The sequence below is a fragment of the Siphateles boraxobius genome, unplaced genomic scaffold (assembly GCF_051911475.1).
Source record: "Siphateles boraxobius isolate OS27281-9 unplaced genomic scaffold, OSU_SipBor_1 16, whole genome shotgun sequence".
Lineage (NCBI taxonomy): Eukaryota > Metazoa > Chordata > Actinopteri > Cypriniformes > Leuciscidae > Siphateles > Siphateles boraxobius.
This window is the reverse complement of record NW_027508766.1, coordinates 16,681,512-16,709,238: the sequence shown is the minus strand read 5'-3', so window position 1 is coordinate 16,709,238 and position 27,727 is coordinate 16,681,512. Positions and strand designations below refer to the sequence as shown.

Sequence of the window (27,727 nt, the reverse complement as noted above, 5' to 3'; positions counted from 1 at the left end):
GCGTGTCTAGTGTTGCTCAACAGATTCAGACACGCGGTGGCGCAGCAGTAAACTTTTTCTTCTCAATTTGTTCTCAAAACTGAACTATTGTTACAAGGCGAGATCCCTTTCAATTTTTGCATTGGGGGTTTTAATCGCGGGTTTAGTCAAAGGGTGGAGTTTCCAGTAGGCTATTGTGTTTTTATTATCGCTCTAAAAGTTCCATTTGAACGATTTTCTTATCAGTCAGCTAAAAGCCCCCGCGAGTCCCTGTGCACGAGCTGACTTTGGCACGAAGGCTTGCATGGGAAGATAAACGACATGGAAATATTTATTTGGAGTTTTTTCCTTAACACCACTTTTTGAATTATTTGTGCTTTGGTATTGTAATCGTATTTTTTATTTAATTAATTTTGCGTTCCAAACTGCAATGAAAGGTGAGCAATTAACATGTTTAAATCTCTAAGTTTTATATATCAACTTTGTGGCAAGCCCTATCTGATATCTTGCTTTGCAGCGTTTAACTTTTTCCTGAAGTGGACATTTATCCTGCTGCTGAGTCTCTCTTTATGTGTTGGTGAAGAAGGTGAAGAAAGCGAAGAAAGCCCAACTTCACTAAACAATGGTAAATATCTCCATTATTTGTGTTATGGTTTAAAAAATAACATGTTTTTATTTAACAAGTATTTATTTAGATTGGTCAGGTACACTCAGCTTTAGTGGTTTTTCTTTTTCATATTATCATAACTAAGTCAGTTTTGTGCTTTCAATAGATTGTGACAATTTTTAATTTCTCAATATTTTCTCTCAAACTCATTTTTATAAGGCATATGCTTAAATCATAACAAGCCTATTTAACATACTTTGAATTTGGAACCTTTAATTAGCTTTCATCAAAGTCTCATATGTTTAATCATACACGGCTAAATGCTCAAAAGGTCATTTTCTCAACAAAAAGAAATAAATTATGATATAAATATAAAAAGCAATCCTTTTGTGTATACTATCTGGGTATTAATAAGCCTGTTAAATTTCACAACAGTTTCAAATAGTTTATCAGAAATTTACAGCATGACTCTTTTTCCGTTCATCCTCATGGAGGAATGGGTAAGCAGCAATGAACAAGTCTGATCTTGTTTGGGTAGTTGTGAATGTTATCTCTCCGTTACGTCAGTCTCTCTGCTTACATAGGTTAGTTCGCTAAAATATCTGTAGAGGTTTTGGAAATAGATTAGTAGTTATCCTAAGTTTTCTCAGGTAGTGGTTGTGTTTCTCTGCTCACTGTTGTATGTGCATGAGCTAGATGTAGTTTGTGCAGTGATGGAGTACTGAATGACAGTAATGAACTACTGGAGAGAGTAGATGATTTTGGTTATCTGCCACACAATTTGTGCACAGTAAACACATTTCATTCAAAATTTCCTCTATTTTTAGGCTGTGTCAACATGCTGTTGTCAAGAGAAGTAGAGGGTCATGCCACTGGCAACCATGAGCGAAGATATGATGTGTCTTGTATTTATGAATAAGCCTTATCAGGGGAAGCCCCTTGTCTCATTCCTATTGAGAATACATTAATAGTATTGTGAGAAATGTATGAAAAATGTCACAAAAAGCATAGTTTACCAACTCACTGTAACTGTACAATACTGATAATTTCACTTATTTCAAATGTTACATTTGACACAATGAAACAAATTAGTGCAGAAGTTCATACCATTTCGGCCATGGTTACAAAACCATCTATTACCATTATACCAACATCAATCCATCATATCTTCCAGTTAAAGTGTAAAAAATTAAAATGCTGGAAATCCTGAGAGCTGCATACAAAAGCACATGATGCATTTGTCCTGATGAGGCATGTCATAATGGTTACGTACATCTTCAGATATAATCTCAGATCTAAACTAAGCCTGACATTTTGTAGTACATAAGATTGGGGGTCGCCGGGGAGTCATAATACAAAATGAAGCCTTTTATAACTTTGACTTTGTGTAATGGCTTGTGTTGGAAACTTAGAAGTGAAGACCAGGAGACTCGGTTGTATCTTCAGCAGGATTCTTTATTGAGAACACGAGCTGTTGGTAGCTGCAGTTATCAAAGTCTCTCTAAGGCAGTGTATATTGAAGATTATATATATTTTAGGAGTCAGTGCTTAGAATTGGAGACAAAGCACCTGGCTGACGACCTTAAACAAAGCATGCAAATTAGGTATCTAGGTATAGGAACCTGCCCCAGATTCCTAAGTGTTACCAGTCCTAATCCAATAAGCATAACTATTCAAAGAATGGGAAGGGGCTCCAAGAGCTATTAAAGACAAAGGGCGAGAGTCTCAGTAAAATCTGATGCATTTGACTTACAATAAAGAGAAAAGGACTGGTAGGAACCTCTTGCTAAAATCTTTGACTGAATCATTCATCTGATGTCATCATCTTTTCCTTACATGCTAAATACAATGTACTTTCCCATAGTTTTGTGATGTTATGAAGGATGTAAGATCAGCAGATTTTAAACAGATTCTTAAATTTGTTTTCCCACACTTGTTCTCTCCAGTGAATCCTTGTTGCTATTACCCTTGTCAAAACCGAGGGATTTGTGTTCGATATGGCATGGACAGATATGAATGTGACTGCACCAGAACAGGATACTATGGAGAAAATTGCACTATACGTATGTATCTTGCTCTTATCTCATTCTTTCTGTATATTTGTACTGTACTCTTTGACTAAATGATGGACTGAGCTACAGGTAATAATAATGTTTTACCCTAACCTGAAATTTAAGCCTACCATTTCTTTCATTTTGATATTAACCTAAGCTGTGTGTACATAATGGCAGCACATACATTTGCTGAATGATTTAAACAGAACAATAAACTATCACAGATGTTTTGGAAGTAGATACCTCTTTAACAGAGTCCAACATATGTGCCAGCCTATTCCTGGCAGAGAGAAAGGCTCAGGACCAATTTTTACTCTCCCACAACCCCCAAGCCAGCTTTGCTGTCTCTCTCCTTTTCCGTTTCTCTTTTTATGTTTATACTTCCTGTCTCTCTCAACTTTTTGGCTCATGTGATCTGGCTCAATAAAAGGTTTTGCACATAGTTTCAGTGAAGTTACCATATGCTGTTTGTGTTGGTAGGAGGACTGTGTTAGATAAAAGACAAAAAAAAACAACAACAACAATGATGCATGTTTTTTGAAAGAGCTTTATTTTCTAGAATAATTAGATTGCTTAATTTAGTGTCAATCCAGTTTGAATACAAGTTTTCAAAGGAATTCCGAGACGCATGTCCAAAGTATTGGGCATATATTTTACCAATGCAGGGTGTATTCATAATCCCAAACAGTTGCACCTTCTTATTCTTTATTAGATTCACACTCTCCTTTTCTTCCTATCTCTTCTTCAGCTGAGTTCTGGTCTCGAGTATCTCGGCTCCTGAAGCCCAGTCCTAATGTTGTCCACTATATCCTAACCCACTTTGACTGGCTATGGGACATCATCAACAGAACGTTCCTCAGGGATTGGCTCATGCACAAAGTACTCACAGGTTGGTTTTGTTACACATACTCCGCATGGCTTATGTGTTCGCATGTTCATAATGTTGCTCATGTGTATTTATGTGGGATCATTACATGCATAAATAGTATAATACTGATTTAGAGTGTTAGTAGATGGCAATGTCTACGAAGTGTACACATTTATTTGTTTGGCTCAGTTTGTCTCTTGTGTAATGCACTAATGCCTTAAGTCACTGTTCTTTCTGTTACTTAGACATTTGTTAAAGCATTTGTTATAAAGGGACTCATCTACCAACCAGCTAGCTGGTTACTTTCATTGACTTGTGAGTTTTGTATATAATTTAAAAATTCTTTAATATTTTTTAAAGTTATCATGAAATCAAAATTGACGATTCTTATTTTTTATGGAATATTGCAGTATTTATTATAAATTAGCTTTCAATCATATGCCCTCATAATCTTTAATCAGAATAACTTCTAACTCTTGCAACAACATCTCCTCTCTTCTCTGATGACATGTTTACCAGTGCAAGGCCGGAGCAACCTGAAATTCATGAGAGCATTTGCAAAACACAAACGTCCAATCAAATCCCACCCTACATTTTTCTTGCTTTTTTCAGCTTTCAAAAAGCTGTATATACATCACAATAAGGAAGAAAAAACTATTACAACTTCCTTTTTATGCAACTTTAAAGGTGCATTTAAAAGTTATTTAAGTTGCATTAGCATCACTGTTCTTTTTGCACTTTAAAGGGCACCTATAATGCAAAATTCACTTTTACATGGTGTTTGAACATAAATGTGTGTTGGCAGTGTGTGAGCAAAACCACCCTAGAATGATAAAAATCCACCCAGTGGTTTTTTTTTTCAATCTCAATAAATCATAAGCACTGTCTCAGAGCTGTTCTAAGATTCGGCGCCATGTGACGTAGAATTGCGCAAGCCCCACCGACGTGGTTTGATTGACACTGTGGTTTTGGCATAGACCCCGCCCTCGGTGATCTGTACAACATCCTCCATTGTTTCAACGACAGCCGGTGTTCTGACGATTTGTGCTGCCTTGTCGAAAATGTCTCCTAAGAAACATAAGTGTTCTGTTGTAACAGAACTGGGATTCTGGGATGTAACAATGTACATAGTAGTTTTCACTTACTTCCGACATCAGAGCCACTGAAAACGCAGTAGATGGATTTTATTTACGAAGGAAAGGCGACACTTAAACTTCCAAAATACGTTTATGTTTGCGCGAATCATTTTCTGACTGACTGTTTTGTGAACGAGGGTCAATTCAAAGCAGGTCTTGCTTCAAAGTTAATCCTCAAGTGTGGATCGTTGCCTACTGTTCGCGATCCAACGTCACCTCCAGTAGAAGTGTATTTTATGATTTTTGAGCAAATAGTCATTTCAGTCGATGTCAGCCAATTCAACAACAAATGCGTCTAAAGTTGTTGTCGTTGTCGTAGGATGTCTGTGTATATAATTTGAACCTTGTTTGTATAGTGTCTAACCACACGTTTATAAATATGTTTTTTAAAGATATTGTTTTAAAAACTGTGCATGTTTTCTGTAAAGACAAGACATCAAAATTGCTATGTTTATACAAAGGCCAGCACATCGTCACGAAGCTGTAGAACGAGGGATATTGGCGTGCAGACAGAAACATCACATAAGTAATTTCATTTGTACGTAGCAAACGTTATCACAGTATTTGTGTTTGTAGTTTCAAAAAATTGCGCCAACGTTATCACAGTTTGTGTGTGTGTGTTGCACATCCATAATTGCAAAGGGGACGCGATTACAACTTTATAAGTACATAAATGTATCAAATAACCATTTCGAGACGTCCTGGTCCTTTCTCATTTGTGTTTCTTCTGCCGGAATCTCTTCATCATCTGGGTCTGATTCTGGTTCAAACATGTACGGCTGAATGTCATACAAAACAGCGGGTCTCGTCTCTCACTCTCAGCCATTCTGCTTCTACCGACTGTTTATTGCCATAGGTATGCAAGTTCCAAAGGCCGGGCGGGGATATGCAGCTCATTTACATTTAAGGTGGTACACACCAAAACAGCTCTTTTTAAAACGGGCCCCAAACATGACATTTTCAAATGGTTATAATAAATTAACTGTGTGGTATTTTGTGCTGAAACTTCACAAATACATTCAGGGGACACCCGAGACCAATATTACATCTTGTAAAAAGTGGCATAATAGGTGCCCTTTAAGTATTGATTCCACATTGGTGTTAGATGCTCCACTGTCTTCTATCCACATGGTTTAACATGAACATCTGTTTTTTATGTTAATTACACTGATACTGAAACTGATATGTTTAGTTAAAACAGTTCGGGTCACATCATTGGGTGCAGCAGAGATGACTTGTAGGTCAACCTGGAAGTTAGCATCACCCTGGTTCCCTTGACAAAAAGCCAGAATTTTCCATTGGTTTTTTAGATTATTGAAGAAAATAACCAAGATAATCTTCACAAATGTACACAACTTTTATACATTTTGATGCCTAAATACAGTCGCCAAAGGTAAAAAGCTAAATATAGGCAAACTATACTACGGTCATTACTTCAGTGTCACCATCAATAAGATTTTCGACAACTCTTTCCATCTTTATTTAAAATCTACAACAAAGGAAGATTCTGAAAAATGTTTGTAACCAAACAGTTGTGGGACACCATTGACTTCCATAGTAGTTGGGAAAAAATACTATGGAAGTCAATGGTGCCCCACAACTGTTTGGTCAAAATATCTTCCTTTGTCTTCAGCAGAACAAAGAAATTCATACAGGTTTTGAACAACTTGAGGGTGAGTAAATAATGACAAGAATTTTTATTTTTGTTTGAACTATCCCTTCGATGTGTAAACCTTTTAGATTAGAACCAAACTACTGAATGCACCTTTAATAATCTTGTAATATACACTGTAGTTTTGCACATCCACATTAACAGCTTAACGTAAATATCCAAATTGTCAGTGTCACTCTGAAAACTAATTTAGGAAACTGGTCAGGTTGCATGCAATGTCACGAATTTAATGAGCTTTGCGTAAGAAACACTGTTACCTTCTGGACTTTGTGTGACATGAGCTGACATACAACAGATTCAATTCCTTCTGTTTATCATGGTATCTGTGCAGCCTAAATTGTACCCAATTTTCACTTTTCTCTGCCCTTCACAGCCACTGTACCAGTGCAAATACTGCTTAAAGGGTTATTTCCCCAAAAAATTTAAATTCTGTAATTCATTTCTCACCCTCACGTCGTTCCAAACCCAAACCACTCAATTCATATTGATAATTTTACAATCTCTTTATTAACTTTTTGAAACATCAAAGTGGTAGTTGCATAGCTGTCAATAGATGGACAGAAATTGATCAGATTTCATCAAAAAGATGAACGAAAGTCTTAAGGGTTTGGAACGACATGAGGGTTAATTAATGACAGAATTTTCTTTTTTTTTTTGGTGAACTATCCCTTTAAGCTTAGTTTTCAAGTCTTATTTTAGGGGAAGAGGAGAATAAGTTCACTCATAGTGTAATCATTTATGTTTTATCTGCGCACAGTCTTTAAAGTCTTTGGCTGAGTATCTACAGTACTTCCAGACCAGACCACACATGTATAGTTTAGACAGAAATTCAGCTTGAAGTCTTGGTCGGTGGATTAGAAATTATCTGTTTCCTTTGCTTTGGCAAAACTATCTATAAACTAAATGGCTTGGATGTAGTTCAGATGGTGGTGTATCTGAGTCGGACTTGTGATGATTGTGATTAATGTGTGTGATTGTGCTCTGCAGTTGTTGTCAGAACAAATGGGATGGTGTGAATGAATTTGGCTTGGTTGTATTTCTTTTCTTGTAAAGGGAGTCTCCTTTAACTCAGCATCCTTCCCTTATTTACTCAGTCACTACTCTGTTTTGAATGGCCCCTATACTAACGGACAGCCTTTTTTATCATTTCCTCCCAGTTGGTGCTCTGTAATGTTTTCCTGTACAGACATTAAAGTCATTTAAGCTTTAAGTAATGTGAATGTGGTGGCAAGATACAGAGGAATCTATCATTTCATTCTGCATTCATTGCAATGACTCCAGCCGGCTGTTGCCATGGCAATGCTAATGTACTCTGCAAGAGGCCCTCAAATTCCTCATGTCCTTCACACTGCTGTTGGCCAAAAAAATTCCTTGCAGAAGCCAAGTTACTGATTATCCTGAGGTACTGTTCCAGGAAAGTGTAATGGAGAGCATGTTAACTCAGAATAAGTCTACCTGTGAAGTGGTGTTGCTCAATTGTTTGTTTATGTCTCCTGTTTAAACGTGCTTCCATATTACCCCAATATTAGCAGTTACCTTTTTATTGAACAGCTGCTGTGAAAAAAACAACAACATTATTATCCTTTTTGCTCTAACTATATATTAGGTGTACTTAGGTCAACATTTTTTTGTTATAACAATGTTGATGTTGTACTGCAAAACACTTTTGCTGCAGTTGAAGTTTTGTGGTATGGTTAGGTTTAAGGGTGAGCTAAGGTGTAAGGGAAGGTCAACAGTGTAATTGTACAGTACTTGTGTTTACAGAAATTAACTGCAGCTATAATTACATGAAGGTATTTTTCAAATGTAAGTACAACATAACATGCATGTACACAATAAGTGCAATGTATCAGATGATTATTTAATGTCTCCTGGGGTCTATATGACCCCAATCGACTTTTTCGTAGTAAATAAACATGGTTCCCTTCATCTCAGTTGCATACATTTTTTTGACTTTTTCTACATTATCTATCTATACACACACACACAAAAAGCTGGGCTTGATTCGGTTGTTCTAAAGGCATGTACAAAAAAAAAAGTCACACTTAGTGCCTTTGGGGTCAATATGACCCCACATTGAAATGAATGGGAAAATCGATAAAAATGTGTTTTTTATTTTTCATTTGTCAAAAAAAATCAATAAATCTGAAAATTTCCATAACGCAATGAAGTCCTGGTACTAGAGCACAAATGCAATGTGGAATGAACATGATCACTTGCACACACACGTGTACACGCACACAAACACACACACAGGTGTGACTCCAATAGAAAGCATTTTTATTGAAATTGGCAAATAAAATCAATAATTCCAGCATAAATCTGAAAATTCTCACACATAAATGAAGGTCTGGTACTAGATCACTAATACAATGTGGAATGAACATTATCACACACACATGTGCGCCCACACAGACACAAATACACACACAGATAGAGAGAGGTGTGACTGCAATAGAGAGCATTTTTATAGAAATTGGGAAATAAAATCAATAATTTCTGCATAAATCTAAAAATGTTCACACACATATGAAGGTATGGTATGAGAGCACAAATGCAATATGGAAAGAACATGACTACACACACATAACATATACACAAACAAACAGGTGTGACAGCAAAAGAGAGCTTTTTTCATAGAAATTGCTAAATAAAATCAATAATTCCAGCATGAATCTAAAAATGTTCACACATAAATGAAGGCCTGGCATTAGAGTAAAAAACAATTGGAATGACAAACGAACAAACAAACAGGTGTGACAGCAAAAGAGAGCTTTTTTCATAGAAATTGGGAAATAAAATCAATAATTCCAGCATGAATCTAAAAATGTTCACACATAAATTAAGGCCTGGCATTAGAGAAAAAAAACAATGTGGAATGAGGCATGATTACACACGCGCACACACACACACACACACACATGCACGTGCGCACACACAAACACACACAGACACAGGTGTTTACTCTTCACTCCTGTTCATATCCGCCTATAGCTGTTTGTTTTTATTTCCTTTTAAAAAATAATTTCTTATTCTAAAGTTAATCATTTTGTACATTTCGATTATTGAAATATGAAATTGCAATGTTTTTGCCAATTTTCTTAAAAAAATGTTGCCATCAGGGGTGGTGATGGCGCAGTGGATAAGACACATGCCTTTGGTGTGAGAGACCCGGGTTCGAATCCACTGTGAGACACCAATGTGTCCCTGAGCAAGACACTTAACCCCTAGTTGCTCCAGAGCCGTGCGACCTCTGAAATATAGCAATTGTAAGTCGCTTTGGATAAAAGCGTCAGCTAAAATGAACAAATGTAAAATGTAAATGTAAATGCAATCAAGTATTTTCTTTAAGTGGTAACTTGTGGCATTATTGCAAATTTATTTGGCATTACTGCAAAATTTATATAGCATTATTGCAATAACAAGATACTTCAAAAGACCTCAAACAACAACAAAAATAATTTTAAACTTTGACAAAATACTGATTTAATGTATTTTAAACGTTTAAATATATATATTCATAACAAAAGCTGTTATAAGAGCAGTAAGTCACATCCAGAAAAATGAATGGATCTCTATGGGGCCTCTGCTGGAAGTAAAGCCCAATTTATACTTCTGCGTCGAACTTACGCCGTAGCTACGCCGTAGTCTGTGCGTAGCGCGCGTACCCTCCGGCGTACCCTGACGTGCATCTCTCCAAAAATGTAACAACGCGTCTATTCTACGCGGACGCAAGCGCTGTGATTGGTCTGCTCAAACCGCTTCATCGGGTTTCACATGCTCCCTCTGCGTGCGTCAACGTGGACAACGAATCAGAAGTATAAATTAAAACCAAAGCGTAGGCTACGGCGTAGAGGCTCCGGCGTAGGTCCGACGCAGAAGTATAAATCAGCCTTAATGGTAATTACACTTTAAGGCTAAAAATATAATATCTACAAAAAAACATCTAACCAGCAGATGGCAGAAGTATGCATCTAACACCTAGATCAATATCCAGAAACAATTCCTATTTAAATTTAATTTTCATTAATGTGTTTTTTTTTCACAAAAATTTAATATTTCATATTTATGCTAATGGTGTTGTTGAGGAATTCTGCAGGAAATAGGTAAAAAAGTACTTCATATCCCCCAAAACACAGCATAAAAATATAGTTGAGAAGTAAACGAAAAAAATTATATATAATTTGTATTATTAAAATTTACATTTTTTTGTACAATAGTTCTTTATGTCTGGGGTCATATAGACCCCAAATACACTGAGTGTAAACAGGAAGCAAAGACCATAGTAGGGTTAAATGTTAGTACAAAGTAGTCAGACACTTATACAGTGGGTCCTTATTTTTATCTAACAAATAACAAAATACAAAATCTATAGGGGGAGACTGGGTATGGTTGTAACACTTTTTTCACCAACTGTAACTCACTGAATTTTTAGAAAAAATGCGAAAAATATCATGATTGTGTTGTGATTGTCAAAACATTTGGTTACTAAACTGAATTTCATTAAGTTTAGTGACAACATATTACAATGTTTACATGGTACACTAACTGGTAGGCTACTGTTTTTATTAGTGCTAAGTTGCCTCAGATTTTAATTTACAAGCTTATGATTCGATTCTGATCTTGATTCAATATCGATTTATTTGGATAAATATCAGGTACAGTAGCTACATGTTATTTTTTGTTAAAGGTTAAAATTAACAACTCAAATTAACACAATGTGTTTTTTATAATAATGCCGTTATTTTTTTAATGATATGCGTAAAAAATAAAATAAATGCTATATTTAATAACTATAACATTATATAACATATAATAAAAAAATATGTTTAGCAAAATACTCCTCTCTATAGTTTATTCTTTATTACATTTTACATTCAGCAATTACATAATACATGAATAATTTCAGTAAGTTGTAATGTATCTTTCAAAATACCTTCTGATGTTCATTAATGTTTATTTAATATATACTTATATTTAATACTGTAAGTGGTAAGAGATGATCGGTTCACAAAGCGCTTGAACTGAGGCTCTACAGCAATCTGTCACACGGCACATTAAAGAGTGCCAAAACGGTATTTATTGAATTTCGTAATAAAATTGACAAAATTTTAAAGCTGAGACTTAGTTTCATGTTAGAGTAACCTGCTCTGTCTTGTCTGTCCGTGTCAGTGTCCACTTTGCTTTGTGATCTTTCACAGCGTGAGAAAATGAATGTGTGGCGTGAGAGCGTGAGAACAGTGTCAATTGTGCAACTCTCACGCGTGAGAGTTTGCAGCCCTGTGACTATCAGAGTAACACTGGTGACAAATGTTGTTAACACTATCATTTCAAGTGCAGACTTGGTAGTCCCAAAGACTGCATAGGCCACATTTTACTCACACTTCCTTGAGCTTTGACTTTGAGGTCAGAGTATCCTCACCACTGGCTTTCAAAAAATGTTTTGTAGCTGATCAGGCTGACCTGCCATTATTTGAAACCTCACCAGTTCCTTTTTAAAAACACTGGCAGGCACACCTCTATCTTTATTTCTTTTCTTTCTTTCACTGACATTCTGTAAACATTTTTAAAAGAAACTGTTCTTATTTTTATGTAAGGGGATTTTTAAAGATGTGTTAAAGATTGGTATCAAAGAGCGCACCTAGGTTCCTAACTGACGATGAAGGCTTGACTGAACATCCATCAAGTGCTAGACAGTATTCTAGGTAGGGTTGGGTGCCGAAACCCGGTGCCAATAGGGAACCGGTTCCGACGTAAACGGTAGTAACGAGACCGAATAAGAACGAAAATTTCGGTGCCTGATTTCGGTGCCTGCCTTTTTTTTACCGCCCCCTGGTGTTCCGGCGTCAACTCGCTACTCGGCACACTTGTTGAACTGATAGTGAGGGGATTAATGAAGATGTCGAAGGCAAAACGCTCCAAGGTTTGGCTGCATTTCACGTGTAAAATTACGCGTCAGAACGCCCTCTGGGTGTGCCGATTGTCTGAAGCCCTTATAGAATCACGCCAATGCATTGGCTGATGGTGCGGACGCCGCCTCGACGCTCTTACGTGGTCATATTATATTGGCGCGCGCACCATCTGTTCCTCAGATTTCTCTGCCAAAAAAGGAAGCTTGTCGGCAGCGCGAGGAGCTTGCCAGCGAATGCAGCGTCTCGTTCCCTATTCAGAGAACATAGGTTACACCAGTAACCAGAGACGTTCTCTTTCATAGGTTCAGAATTAAGTAGTTGGAAATTACTAGTCATCCAATTTTTTATTTCAGCTATGCATTCCGTTAATTTTGTTAATTTTCCGAGTTGGTAAGTTTCGCCGGGGCGGGAAGAAATATAAAGCTGAGTATCATCAGCATAATAGTGAAAGCTAATCGCATGCTTCCTAATGATATCTCCCAAGGGTAGCATATACGTGGTTAAAAAAAAAAGCAACGGTCCTAGTACTGAGCCTTGAGGTACTCCATACTGAACTTGGGATCTATGTGACATCCCTTACTGATTAATTTCAGTAAGTTGTAATGTGTCTTTCAACATACGTTCTGATGTTCAATAATGTTTATTTAATATTAACAAGTAGTAAGAGACGATCGACAAAGCGATTGAACTGAGGCGCTACAGCGATCTGTCAAACACCACATTAAAGAGTGCCAAAACGGTATATATTGAATTTCGTAATAAAATAGTGCTAATAGTAAATGTAATGAGTTGAATAAATAAAAAGTATGAAAAATGAAAAGGAATGGGAAATGAAAGAAACCATTTTTCTTAATAAAATTGACTGACATGAAACTAAGTAGCAGCTTTCAAATTCTAAGTAGCCTGCTTTGCCTTGTCCATCTGTGTCAGTGTCCACTTTGCTTAGTGATTTTTCACTGCATGCGAAAATGGATGTGTGGCGTGAGAGTGGAGAGAGTGTGTGGATGTGCATTTGTTATTATCGGAGCCGGCCAACTTTATCATGTGGAACTATGTCTACCGAGGTGGGTAATCATACACATTGAGGTGGAAGTGTGTGTTTATTTTGAATTACTGTAAAGCAGTTTGTGTTTCTCGCTCATTCTTGCTTCTCACGAGACTTCCTATTTCCATCTCACCGGGACATTTGTCCCCATGTTGCAAGGTTGGTTTTCTGCCTGGGAACGTTGGGGGGAGCAGGGAAAGTCACCATTTTCACTGGAACAGGTTATTAAACCATGCAAATGATTTCTAAACGGTTTTATTAAGTTGAAATAGTTGCCAAGTTCCCCTTTAAAAATGCTTCACATTCGCATGGGAAACTACAGTTTAATCTAAGTTCAATTATTTTACCTACAAAAGTTTAAATATGAAGTAAAATATACTGTAGTTTTGGTAAAAAAAATCGTATCTGTTTTTTTCTTTATAAAATCTGCATGTGCCTATTTCTAGCCTTGGCAACCGTTCATATGGGATCTGAGAAGTTGGTAACTTACCCCTGACTGGAGGTGTTGCAACTCTTCCCATGTTACAACCATACCCGTTGCAACATAACATTTTAAAATGTGTTATATCCCACAATGCACAAAAGTCAAAATTTTATTATAAGATGGACTGGATGGACAGGCTTTTGATATCTTTAGGCAAGCTAATGGTGAATCAAATGAGTTGAATGAATAAAAAGTATGAAAAACGAAAAGAAAGTTCCAGTGAAAAGGAATAGGAAATGAAAGAAACAATTTTTTCACAAAATAAAAATCCTTTAATTTCCAATCCCGCAATTCATTCCAAACCCGTAAGATGTTTTAATGTGGAATGAGACAATGTTAATTTGTTAACATACCTGTAAAAGTAGGGAAGATCAGGTCTGGTTGTAACATGGGGGGAGTTATAACATCACCAGTTCCACCAATCAGAGATGAAATTGTAGTTTATCAGGCAAAATGTGATGAATTTTAACCTGCTTATTTTAAACCATTATGCTAATATGGCTAGCTAAACAATGGCTGACAGGGATGGAATGGGATTTAACACATCTTTAAAAAGTGTTACAACCATCCCCTGATATACAGTCACAAACTGTCAGTTTAGTTTAAATTTGAACGGACTTTTAGTTTTCACATGTTCTCTTTTGTCTTAGTTCCCTGCCAATCATCAGTTTCCATAGACACTAATCTTCATCACAGCTGTTAATCATTTAGTTCATCCCCATGTGTATTTAAGTTCCTCATCTTCACCCAGTGTTTGTCCGGTCTTATGTTGGCGTCTGTTTGTTCTAAACCTTCTATGGATTACTTTTTAGATTTTTATTAAACTCTGTGTTTTGAATCATCATCATCTTCTGCTTCTTCTTTGTCTGCCTGCACCTTGCTGACACATACAACTAAGAACAGTTTAAAAAAAAAATATTTACAGAATGCCAATGAAAGAAAGAAAAGACAGATAGAGGTTTTTTTTTTTTTTAAAGAAGAGGTTTTCAAAAAAGAAACTGGTGAGCTTTCAAGGAATAGCAGCCAAAACAGTGGTGTGGATTCTCAGACCTCAAACTCAAAGCCAAAGGAAGTGTGGATAAAATGTGGCTTATGCAGTTTTTTGGTCTACCAAGTCTGCACTCCAAGGTTAACAACTTTCATTAAACATTAGACACACAAACTCACACACATTGACAGTGTTTTTTGTTAGACCTACATGTTCTTTACACAGGTAAGGTCCTTGCACACTGAGTCCGAAATTCTCCTATGCTTTTTTTTGTATTCGTGATTCAGTGACTCTGAATTGTCAAAACACCATTCAAAATGTTTGCTACGGATGCGGAAAACGCAGAAAATTGAACCCGATCTCAAAATTTTTTATGACGAACGAAAGTTTCGGAGGCAGTGTGTAATCGCGATTGACTAAACATGAAGTCGTATTTATTTTTTAACGTTTAATTTCGTACTCAGTGTGCAAGGACCTGTACACTGGAGTTGAGTCAAGTGTTTTAAGCATAAATATAGTTAAGGAAGTTTGTTCTAGTAAACTAATTTACACAAACATGCACAAACAGAAAGTGGGTTATGTGGGTCGAGTTATGATCAGTCACAGTGAGAGAGACATTGTTTTGAATTGTTCTATTGGATTGTTTAAATAAACCTTTTTATGTAGCATATTGCATATTGTGGCCTGTGTTTTTGCTTCTTTAGTTTAATTGTTACAACTTACCCAAGCATGTGCTACAACCTACCTCAGTAGTGGCCTCCATTTCTTTCTTGACATCAGTATCAGTATCGAACCGTGACTCTCGAACCTTGGCCCACTCACCCCCTTCCCTCGTCGGGAAGAAAGTAAACTTAGCCTAAAATCATTCTACCTTACTGTTCTCTTCTTTAATACTGCAACTGAATGTTACCTTTGACAAGAAATGCCATAAGCAAACATCAGAGTGAGTGTGAGAGTTATCACAAAATGTAATAAAATGCAAATCATCATTACAAATAATTGCATTATCACAATCGATGTCATTTCATCATAATACAGTTTGGTGACAACTGGCCAGAAAATCAACTAAATTTAATGTAAGCCGGCTCATCAAGACATCAGACCAAAGCACATTAGCGACATACACTTCCACATCATAGACAGTGCCTGAGTCCAAAATTGTATACTCTCTTGAATTCTGAATACGTAATTACTTCACAACCTCTAAAAAAGTACGTTCTATAAAGTATGAATATGTTTAGTATGAATGTAATCCGGACATACTTCTTTTGCCATGTTATCATTATCATGTGACCTTCCAGCTTTAGTTACATCGCTTCATCTCCATTCACAAATCCTCTCCCGTGGCCTCATGGGATAGTAAAGTATCCATCATATGCACACTTCAGAACCTCGCCAGAAGTAGGTCATCCAGGTACTTTTTGCCTACTCATAAAAGAGTACTGTGAATTCAGACATACCAGTATATAGTAGGGAAGTATGCTATTTCAGATGCAGCCAGTGAACAGTGATCATGGCATTTTGGAATCCATCACCACAAACAAGCAATGTTGTTTCAAAGCGAGCTTGCTATTGCTAGCCTCTCCAAAGAGCCTCTCCTTTTTTTTTGTTTTTTTTGTTGGCTTTCAATAATAGGAAAATGTATAGTGGTCAACCACCAATGCAATGCCAAGCTTGATTTATCATTTGTTTTGTGTTTTTCTAGGTATCATTTTGTCTGATGGTGTTTTTGAATATTCTCTCCTTTCACAGTAAGAGCCAACTTAATCCCAAGCCCCCCTACATACAATTCCAAATATGACTACTTGAACTGGGAGGCGTATTCCAACATCACCTACTACACAAGGGTTCTGCCACCAGTCCCTCAGGACTGCCCCACACCAATGGGAACCAAAGGTAAGAGACTCTGGCCATGCAAGTCCACTCCAGATCAGTGTAGCCTCTTCCCTCTGAAGGACACATAATCTGAAAATTATTTTTTTCTTTATAAGAAGCAATATTAAAATGCTCTAAGGCACGCATATCACTATACTAAAGTCACTGGAAATACCTGCTGTTTTTTGAGGCTGTAGTTAAATCATTCCATGTGTCTCTCAGGAAAAATGAAGCTTCCAGACCCCAAGCTTCTTGTAGAGAAGTTCTTGTTAAGACGGAATTTCCGGCTGGACCCTCAGGGAACAAATTTAATGTTTGCCTTTTTCGCTCAGCACTTCACGCACCAGTTTTTTAAGACTCACAACCGTGTGGGACTTGGGTTCACAAAAGGTCTGGGTCACGGGGTGAGTCACAATTTTTTACATTTAACATATTATCTCCTAATACGCTTATCAAAAAAGTGTTTGATAGCTTTACCTGTGCAGATTTATTATTATTATTATTATTAATATTATTATTTATTTTTATTAATGAAAAAGAGAGGATATGCTGTAGAATATGCCGGAACCACATCCATCCACACTCATATTACATATAATGTTGGAAGGACTGGGGGGAAGGGTTGGGTCAAAAAATTGTATCTCATTGTCAGCACACAAGCATACTTTAAGTTCATATTTTTATTTGAGCATAGGCTATATAAAGCCTTGTTACCTCTTATGATTGTTTGAATCATTGTTGTATGCAATGAAAACTAAAAATAACTTTTTATACTGTATTTGCTATTCGCTGAGTGTCTGAATTTTAAAAAATACAATTATAGATTAATTAGCATTTTGAAAACTAGGTGGATGCTGGACACATTTATGGAGATAATCTTGATCGCCAGCTGGACCTCAGACTGCATAAAGATGGAAAATTGAAGTACCAGGTACTGTTCACATCAGGCATGTTGTGGAGTCATCAGTCATGCTAGGCTGAGCATGTCTTCTAGGAAATGTCATTCTGTTTATTGCTTTTTCGTGAAACAGCTCCTAATAGTCTCACTTTTACCCTTCTCCTACCATAAAATAATTTACAATCAATCATATTTACATGTTCTACAAATTATACATGCATAATAATCCTGCTTGTGTTTCACGAATGAGACCCTATGCATTTTCAATTGCTTCATTTCCCAGCTGTGTGCATGTATTTACTTCTGAATGTGCTTAACCTCATAGTGTGGGTGTGATTATAGTTCAAACATGTGGTTTTTGTTAAGCGTCAGTGATGTCATTTGAAATATTGCACACTGTTTAGTCTAGTAGCAGTAAATACCGTATCTAGTGTGCTTGGTTGGTTAATGTGAGCATATATTTCACTAATTAAAACAACTTTAAAAGAGATTTCAGGACGCTCGTTGTTCAAAAGAGTTCACTTATTTACTGGTACTGAAAAAGAAATATGAGAGAACAAGAAGTATCGAAACATCTTCTCAATTCTGTGTTTTTCCATAATTTTTCTGTTTGGCTCTGATGTAGGTTGTCAGGGGTGAGATATACCCCCCTACTGTGCTAGATGCACAGGTCAAAATGAGCTACCCACCGTCTGTTCCTCCTGAGAAGCAGTTGGCCATTGGTCAAGAGGTGTTTGGACTGCTGCCGAGTCTCAGTATGTACGCCACCTTGTGGCTGCGTGAGCACAACCGTGTGTGTGATATCCTGAAACAAGAACATCCAACCTGGGGGGATGAGCAGCTGTTTCAGACTGCCAGGCTAATCATTATAGGTAACAGATCCACATAAAAATAATTTGATGTCGAGAGAATACTTCAAAATATATACCACTCAAATGATGTACTTTGCAGTCATGGTTGTGTGCCATTTAGAATGCCTATTAATTTCCAGTTCCATTTCTGAATTTGAATTAATTGAATTAGGATGTAGAACTGTTATTAAAATTTACATTAGCAAGAAGACTTACAATGAATCAAGTATATTACAATGAAGTTTTGTTTATTTATAATTTTTTAACATATTTCAATATATTTATATTTAACAAATCAACTTTATTGTCGAAGTCAACTCGTTAATTTAAAGAGAGAGAATTCATAAATTATGAATTTTCTCCAACCATGGTGTCTATTTCAACTTTGATGTCTTATCCTAGTGTTATTATATTACATTGTATTATATTATATTATATTCAAATCTGTTATGTAATAATTTTTTTTCAAACACGGAATATCCTCTATGCTATTTCATCAAATGTAGGTTTTTCAAGAGTGTTCAGAGTTTTCCTTTGTGGTACACTATTTACATAATGTCAGTTTTTACTAATTTATTGTAAAATGTTGACTCCCTAAACTCAAGGCGAGACCATTCGTATTGTGGTCGAGGACTATGTGCAGCATCTGAGCGGTTACCGGCTGAAGCTCCGGTTTGATCCCAAGATACTGTTCACCTCACAGTTCCAGTACCAGAACCGCATTGCTGTGGAGTTCAGTCAGCTTTACCACTGGCACCCGCTCATGCCTGACAGCTTCCACATCGATGGAGATGAGATTCAGTACCCACAGTTCATTTTCAACACCTCTATTCTCACCCACTACGGGGTGGAGAAGTTGGTTGAGGCCTTCTCAACCCAACCTGCAGGACAGGTAATGGCACCATGAGGGTTGTAGGGTTGCCTTGGGTTGTGTTTGGGTTATGTTTAGGTCTGTTTTTGTCATTCCAAGGATCATTTCCAGATTTTACCACCCTCATCTATTGAAACATGTCTGTAAAGCCCCTTTCACACAGAGATTCCGGAAAATACACGGATAAAGTGACGCGGGATTTGACCCGGGTTCGTTTGACTTTGGTTCATTCACACTGCCAGTGATTTTCCGGAATCAGATAGTGCGTTCACACACAACCCGTAACAATCCCGTAAAGACACGTGACATCGATGTGACATGTAATGTCTCAGCAGCGTCTATAGTTTGCTTATGAGCTGAGATTTCTTTCTGGAGAAACCACGCTTGTGCATTTTTTTTTCTCTGATTCGATCATAAACTTGCGCATTACGTACCGTTTGAAGGCATTCTGGCAATTTCCCGGGATCAATGTGCCGTGTGAAAGGGGCTTAAGTGTTTTATTGCAGAGGGACATGGAAGCCCCATAATTAAAATGTTACCCCAAAATTCCTTCCCTCACCCTCATGCCATCCCAGATCTTCAAATAAACACAAACAGATTTTTAGAAAAATAATCTATCTTTGTGAGTCCATATAATGTAAGTGGCTCCAAAGTTGATGCTTTAAAAACCACTCAAAGTGAACATGACGGTAATCCAAACAACCCTAACCAGACGCGCCGCGACATGCGATAAAAGGTATCTTTTCCATGTTAATCAGACTTTTTGTCCTAACCAGACTCGCAGCGACACGCGATGATTCTACATGCGCTTCTGATTGGCTGTGATTTTTATCGCGTTCCATAGTCGCGTTGCGTCTGGTGTGGACAGACAAATTATTTGTTGCTGGAATCTTATTGCATCGAGTCTGGTTAGGACACGGTGTAAGGCCATGTCCGCCACAGCCTTTTTCCCAAGGCTAGCGTATTTTTCCAATTGTTTTCAATGTGAGTGCCGCGTTATTAAAACGACAGCAGCAGTGACTAGGGCTGGACCAGAATATTCGAATATTCGTTCGGTGGGTTGGTATTCGATTTGAAAATTTGACATTCGAATATTCGTTTTTTTTTTTTTTTTTGCACACCTGGGATCCCCCGCGAAACGGTTCTCACTCGCGCTTGAATAAGGCCGGCGACACACTGGCTGCATGGCGTGAGCGTCTCAGCTGTGTGGCATGTACGTTTTTATTTCAGCTCCCATGTTAACAGGTTGGAGTTTGCACACTGCCTGTGTGAAACACGCGTCTCAGGCGCGGCTCGAAGCCACGCGGAAAATGCGTGCATGCTAGAAATAGAACCGACGCCTAACTGCAACGGGAGTGTTCTCTGGCTAGAGCGCAGAACAGCGGAGTTTGTATGGACCGAAGTGCATGCCTGAGCTTGTGTTTTGGGTTAAGCTGCGTTGCTTTGACATTGTGGAAAATAGAATAATAGAAACAAAATGTATTAGCCTTTTACCCGTTATTATCAATCTAAATTAATCGCGTTTTTAATTTAACTTAATTTCGTTTTTCTTTATTTAAATTTTGTTTTTTCTTTATTTAAGTTTCATTTTTCTTTATTTAAATTTTGTTTTTTCTTTATTTAAGTTTCATTTTTCTTTATTTAAATTTCGTTTTTCTTTATTTAATTTTCGTTTTTCTTTATTTAAGTTTCGTTTTTCTTTATTTAAATTTATTTTTTTCTTTATTTAAATTTCGTTTTTCCTTATTTAAATTAATTTTTTTCTTTATTTAAATTTCGTTTTTCTTTATTTAAATCTACCCTTTACTGTGTCAGTAATTTGTTAGTCAGAAAAATATTAGACTACCTTAAAAGTATTGCTTAATTTAACAGACCTGTGTGTGTGCGTTTTATATCATAGTGGAGTGTCCGTTCTCGGAGCATATAAACCCTGCCCGCGTGAGGTGCGCTGCTTCCCGCTCGCGCTGTTCTGTAGCTGACTAAAAGTTTATTAATTCTGAATGTGTCGAGTCTCGCGTGTCCATCTATTTTGCGCCAAATGCAACACTGCACTCCCTTGTGAAGTCGGTTGGATGAACGGTTCTCGAAATAATCAAAATGCAAAAAGACAGACCAACACAGAGATTCCTGCCTTTAGTAGTGAAAAGAATATGTTCAGCCCCCTCTCGCCGAATCTTAGAATATTCGATGTTCATTACTACCGAAGCTTCGAAGCTCAAAAAATGGTATTCGGACCAGCCCTAGCAGTGACCACAGAACGTAATACTCGTATGAATGTGTACAAACTTTTTATTGAACTAAATCACAAACACATAACTAATTTAAACAAACACACACACAATCACGCACACATGGATAAAATGGAAAGTGAATGTGAATGTGAATGAATGAAACAGCAACAGGGGAATGAAGCTATGGAAACATAACAACAAACGTAACAGTCATTGAACAAAACCATCAGCACAGGGGTAAAAAGGGGTTATACAAGCTTATACTAAACATCTTTTGAGTTAGTTAAATGTACAATACTTGCACTGCCTTAGCCATTGAATGAGCGTACGGATACAGTCTCAGGAGAAAGACTTGATGGCTCAGTAGTTCGATGGTGGTGCAGTTGCAATCAAGTGATGACAAACTTGCGATGTTAGTCTGACTCTGTTATGGTCAAGGAAGTTACAGTAGGGCTGGTTGTAAATTTAGGCCCCTCCGGATGTTTCCAGTCTTTTCACACGAACAGGAGCCAGAAGGAAGGTCACTGAGATAGTGCCCTTTAACTTCTGCAGAGGTCACACCTCTGGAGTTTAGCTTGACCAATGAGAAAGGTGTAATTTTCAAGCGGGAAAGGTTCCTTTGTTCGGAAGCTAACTCATTTGCTTGATCAGTGTGAGCTGGCAGTTTGTGTCCCTTCATACTCTGATTAATATAACAAGCATACAATGCATGCTATAAAGAGGTGATATACATCAATGAGCAGGGTGTTAAACAAGAATCATTTTGATAGGAAGCATGATATAGATAAGGTTACATGAATTAGTAGTTATAACATAAGGCATGCATAAAACAGTATACAATACTAAAAGACAATATACAAAACAGTAATGATACACACAATGTCCTGGGGTTAAGCATGTTCCTTCATAGTACGTTTTGTTTTATGGTTCGCCTGTGTCTATTTTTCACATGGCCTGTGCTGTTGCATGCCCACCTTCTGCAGTTTTCTACGTCGTAAATCCTGTTTTATCTCACTGGCATGTATTTGCTGCTATGGTAACCAGGTTTTTCCCTTTTGGGGGGTTTTCAGACACCTTAGCACATAGTTTTGTTTTTAGGAGAGGGGGTTTGCTGGATTATTCATTAAATATAATGAGTAATTGTGTGTCTGACTGGTTCAGCTGCTACAATGTTTCGGAAGACATTGATTTATTAACTGGGGTTGTATGGATTACTATCTTGTTCACTTTTCATGTTTATAGAAGCATTAACTTTGAGATATTTATCCACTTGGATTAAATGACATCGTAGAGATTGATTTTTTTTTTTATTGATTTTTTTTTTGTGTGTGTGTGTTAATCTGAAGAAAGAAAGTCATATACGTCTGGGACAGAATATTTTTGGGTGAAGTATCCCTTTAACTGTAAAATAGTTTATCTGAACAACAGAATACAGACAGAAACATTTGTAATGTGTATATATATGTAGGTATAATCTGATGGGTATGTTTCTGAGAAACTCATATCATGGTGTAATATCTGTTAGATAAACATTAAGCCTTTACATCATAGCATAATCAGCCCTGTGGGTAAGATCACACCAAATATGTGCCTGCAGAATATAAACAAAAGCTCTGCAGAACCTGAACTAATGTTGATGAATGATAAACACTGAATTCCACATTCTAAAATGCTTATGCTCACCAAGGCTGCATTTACTCAATAAAAATACACTAAAAACACTAATATTGTGAACTATTATTACAATGTAAAATAATTGTTTTCTATTTTTATAAATGTAAAAATGTAATTTATTCCTGTGATGTCAAAGTTGAATTTTCAGTATCATTATTCCACTCCTTAGTGTCATATGATCCTTCAGAAATCATTCTAATATGCCTATTTTCTGCTAAAGAAGCATTTATTATTATCATCATCAATGTTTTTGCTGCTTAACTTTTTTGTGGAAACAATGATACCATTCAAAAAGAGTGAAATGAATACTTTTATTCATCAAGGATGCATTAAATTGATCAAAAGTGAAAGTGAAGACATTTATAATGTTACATAATATTTCTGTTTAATTAATGCTTTAATATATTTAATAAATGCAAATAAATTACATTTTCAAATATTCGGTCACTTAAGTTTAGAGTCTAATTCTCACTTTTATTAAATAAATGCAGCCTTGGTGAGCAAAAACAATAATAAAAAAACAGGCACTGTAGATATTTATGTGATTACCTATTTTGAATAGATGAAAATGTAATTTCAAAAGAGATTTAACATGCAACATATTTTTAAATGATCATTTTTATTTATGGTAACGATGGCTATGGTATTTTTTTTATTATAAATCTCTTTGTGGTGGAACAGATTGGAGGTGGTCATAATATTCACCCAGCGGTGTGCAAAGTAGCTGAGGGGGTCATCATTGAATCGAGGGAGCTTCGACTTCAGCCCTTCAATGAGTATCGCAAGAGATTCAATCTGAAACCCTATACGTCATTCTCAGAATTCACAGGTATGATTGTTCTAACACTTTTTTAAAGCTTCATTTGCAATGAAAAGTACAAGGAAAGAATCATGGACAAATTATCATCATTAGTGCCTATAAATAGCTTCTGTAGTTCCTTGATTGCTCAGTGTATATATATCATTATTAAGAGGTCAGAAAGAATGCATTTGATTCATCATTCATTTTTAAGGGGTAATGAGGGTAATGAGAGAAATGAGAACAGGATGAATATTCAGGGTTACGTTTTGGATTATATACTTAATGTTTAATCAATGTTTGGCTGCTTACTACACAACACATGCGCTACCCATCTGCCCACATCTGCACACAATATTTATGCAGTGTGCATTCGCTGTTAATGGCTGAAATTATCGTTTTACAGGAGAGGAAGAAATGGCTAAAGAACTGGAGGAACTCTACGGTGATATTGATGCGCTGGAGTTCTACCCAGCTCTTCTTCTAGAGAAGACACGACCTAGTGCGATATTTGGCGAAAGCATGGTGGAAATGGGAGCCCCATTTTCCCTAAAAGGCCTGATGGGAAATCCCATTTGCTCCCCTGACTACTGGAAGCCCAGTACATTTGGGGGGCAGACAGGCTTTGATATAGTAAACTCTGCTAGTTTGAAGAGACTGGTTTGCCTCAATACAAAGTGGTGTCCTTATGTATCTTTCCATACTCCTCCATCAGATTATAAACAACAGAGGACATCTCACGGTGAACTTTAGCACAGTGTACTTCTCGAATTTGTTTTAAGTCACAGACCACAAATTTGATCTTTAATAAGAAGCTTAATGATATTCAGGTTGGATAAAATGAATTATCTTGTAAATCAGAAAATAACTAGTAATAAGAGTTATTAGAGAGTTGTTATTTGTTACAAGGTGATTTGAAGAATAATTTCTCACAATATTACAATATAATGGGTAACATTTTACAACAAGGTTCATTAGTTAACATTAGTTATAATGTATTAACTAACATGAGCTTACCATGATCAATAAATTTGTTACTGTATTTGTTAATCTTTGTTAACGTTAGTTAATAAAAAATATAGCTGTTCATTGTTTGTTCATGTTAGTTCACAGTGCATTAACTAATGTTAACAAGATTTGTATAATGTATTAGTAAATGTTGAAATTAACATGAACACATATTAATAAATGCTGTATGCGTGCAGTTCATTATTAGTGCATGCTATCTAATGTAGTTAACTAATGTTAACTAATGAACCTTATCTTAAAGTGTTACCATATAATGAATGCTTTTGCAATATGAAATAATGTTTAGAAAGAACACACATTAGTATTTTATGGACTTAATTGACTCTTTGCTAAGTCCCGTCTTAAAAAGCATTCACCAGGATTTGTTCTTTTATTATGCTACTCCACAATTCATCCCAGCCCACTTAATGAGCATATTTTACTGAAAATCATGCTGTTAAAGATAATCTCCAGTTCACTTTATGAAGTGTTTATGGGAATTTTGTGTCTGAGTTAGAAACAATAACTAAAGGGGTGGAGCTTAACAAAAGATCAGTTTGAGGATTGACTCTGAGGTTGGTGATATTGGCTCCATATATTCAGTATTCTGGTAGGACTTTATAATTAGTTTCCATTTGTTAATATTAGTTAAAATGAACTAACACTGACAAATACTTCTAAAGCATTTATTAAACTGGGGGGCCATTTTCAACTGAAATTTTTTTTATGCATTTTGGCCGTACATTTACTCGATAACAGCGTTTTGGGGGAAACTGTTTTTAAAGTGCAAGTTTTTGAAAACGCTAATGTTATCGTCTCCATGTAAACTACAAAAACACTCATGCGGGTTCACATCAATAATTACTGTAAGAAATGTACTGCTCATGCATTAACTGACTTTAACTAATGGAATCTTATTGTAAAGTGTTACCAGTATGGTTTACTATTTACTTTATTTTAAAGAGTGAAAATTGGCATTTTTTACCTTATTTGTTACCTTCTTGATCTAACTATTAAAATGGCTTCTGTTGGTGTAACCTTATATTGTCAGGTTGATTGTTGATTGATTGAGTCAAATTAACTGAGGGGCCATTTGTAATTAAATAATTCAGACTTTTTATTCATTTTGGCCGTTTATTTAAAAGACAACTGAGTTTGAGGGCCTAAAAATGCAAACTTTTAAAAAAGGTACATATTACTTCTTCAGTCTATAGGCTCTTAGGGCCCTATCATAAACCTGGCGCAATGCAGCGCCAGGCACAACGCAAGTGTTTTAGTTTCAGCCCGACGCAGTTATCATTTTCCCTTCCTGTGCCACATTGTTTAAATAGCAAATGCATTTGTGCGCCCATGGTCTGGTCTGAAAACGAGGTGTGTTCCGGCGCATTGTTAGCACGTTGCTATTTTGAGGCAACTGAAATAGACTGCGCCATTGACCAACAAAAACCTGGTCTAAAGTCAATGGTGCAGTATTTTTTGTTATCTAAAGGGCGCATTAGTAATATGCACCTATAGGCGGGTGCACAACGCGTGTACAAATATTTTAAATAAAATAAAAAATAAAATAAAATACAATACAATGTAAAAGATTATTATTGTGTGCTTAAAGATATGGTGGAATCCGGCTTGTTCCATAGACGCTTTAACCTCACGCACGAGCAGATCCATTTGCTCTCTGGAGAGGCGTTCAGTCTTTCCACTTGCAAATTCCACCATGTAAATAGTGAATTCGCCATGGCGTGAGCGCAACTGCCTTTTAAAGGGAATGGGAGATGAGACTTTAATTGGTTTATTGCATGTAAAGCCCAAAACACACCCTTTACTCATTAAGAGAATAGGGATAACCCTTTAAGACCATGCTTTCCTATTGTTAAACTAGCAAAAGTGGATTCGAGCACGCCCTAAGTGCCGTGTACTTTAGAATAATACTGCGTTTTTAGTCATTTTCACAGATCCGTGTGTATAGGGATCATTTTGACAACTTTTTTCGTCTGTACAAAGAAAAAACTTTTCAGTTTTAAGTATATCGTTGGCGTATAAATGTCCCCTTAAGTTTACAGGCACTCATGTTGCCAAACATGCATCCATTTTCCATACCACTCGCCTTATATAGGATCGGTGGAGTCTATCCCAGGGAAACACCCGGGACGAATGGATGGCCAGTCCATCGCAGGCAAAATAAACATTTAGCTTTTTTTATTCATAGTTCTCAAAGAAATAACAACAACAAAAAATGTATTTGCCTCATAGTTTGTTCTGTTAAGTAAATGTATGGTCTAATGCACTGTTCAACTTGAAAAAAGTAATTTGGCATTCAACTTTGAATATGTGATTGGCCAGTTTTTTTTCAGTGTTTACTGTTGTATTAATTTCTCTTCCTTGATAGAAATGAATATAACCTTATAATATTCCTGTCCTTCTAAGCAAAAGGTTAGCATTTGTAACACCATTATTATGAGATTTTTCTGCAATATGATTTTGTTTGTCAAAAAGAACTTTATCTGAATGTCTGATCATTGTCAAAAGCGGTTTACTGAAATAAAACAGTTTTTATATTGTACATTTGAATGGCGAAATATTACTTACCATTTCCACTAATCCTAATAAAAAAAACGAATTGTGACCATTAATACAGAGAATAATATTTGCTCTATTCATTACACTATTAACTGTTCTGAATAAAATTATATAGTTTAAATGGTATACAATAATACTTGTGTCTCAGCTTCCTATAATATGACTTGTGTGAGTTCAAGAAAGTCAACAAGAGACATA

The 27,727-nt window shown here is 36.4% G+C and overlaps 1 protein-coding gene across 1 annotated transcript; it reads left to right on the top strand.

Moving 5' to 3' along the window:
* Nucleotides 1-27,512, top strand: ptgs1 (prostaglandin-endoperoxide synthase 1). Its single transcript, XM_077231807.1, has 11 exons — nt 1-416; nt 497-604; nt 2,533-2,649; nt 3,389-3,529; nt 16,498-16,641; nt 16,843-17,024; nt 17,468-17,551; nt 18,144-18,390; nt 18,975-19,261; nt 23,827-23,974; nt 24,351-27,512. The coding sequence occupies exons 1-11, from the start codon at nt 410-412 to the stop codon at nt 24,695-24,697; spliced, it is 1,812 nt and encodes a 603-aa protein (XP_077087922.1). The 5' UTR covers nt 1-409; the 3' UTR covers nt 24,698-27,512.
* The last annotated feature ends 215 nt before the right edge of the window (nt 27,513-27,727 follow it).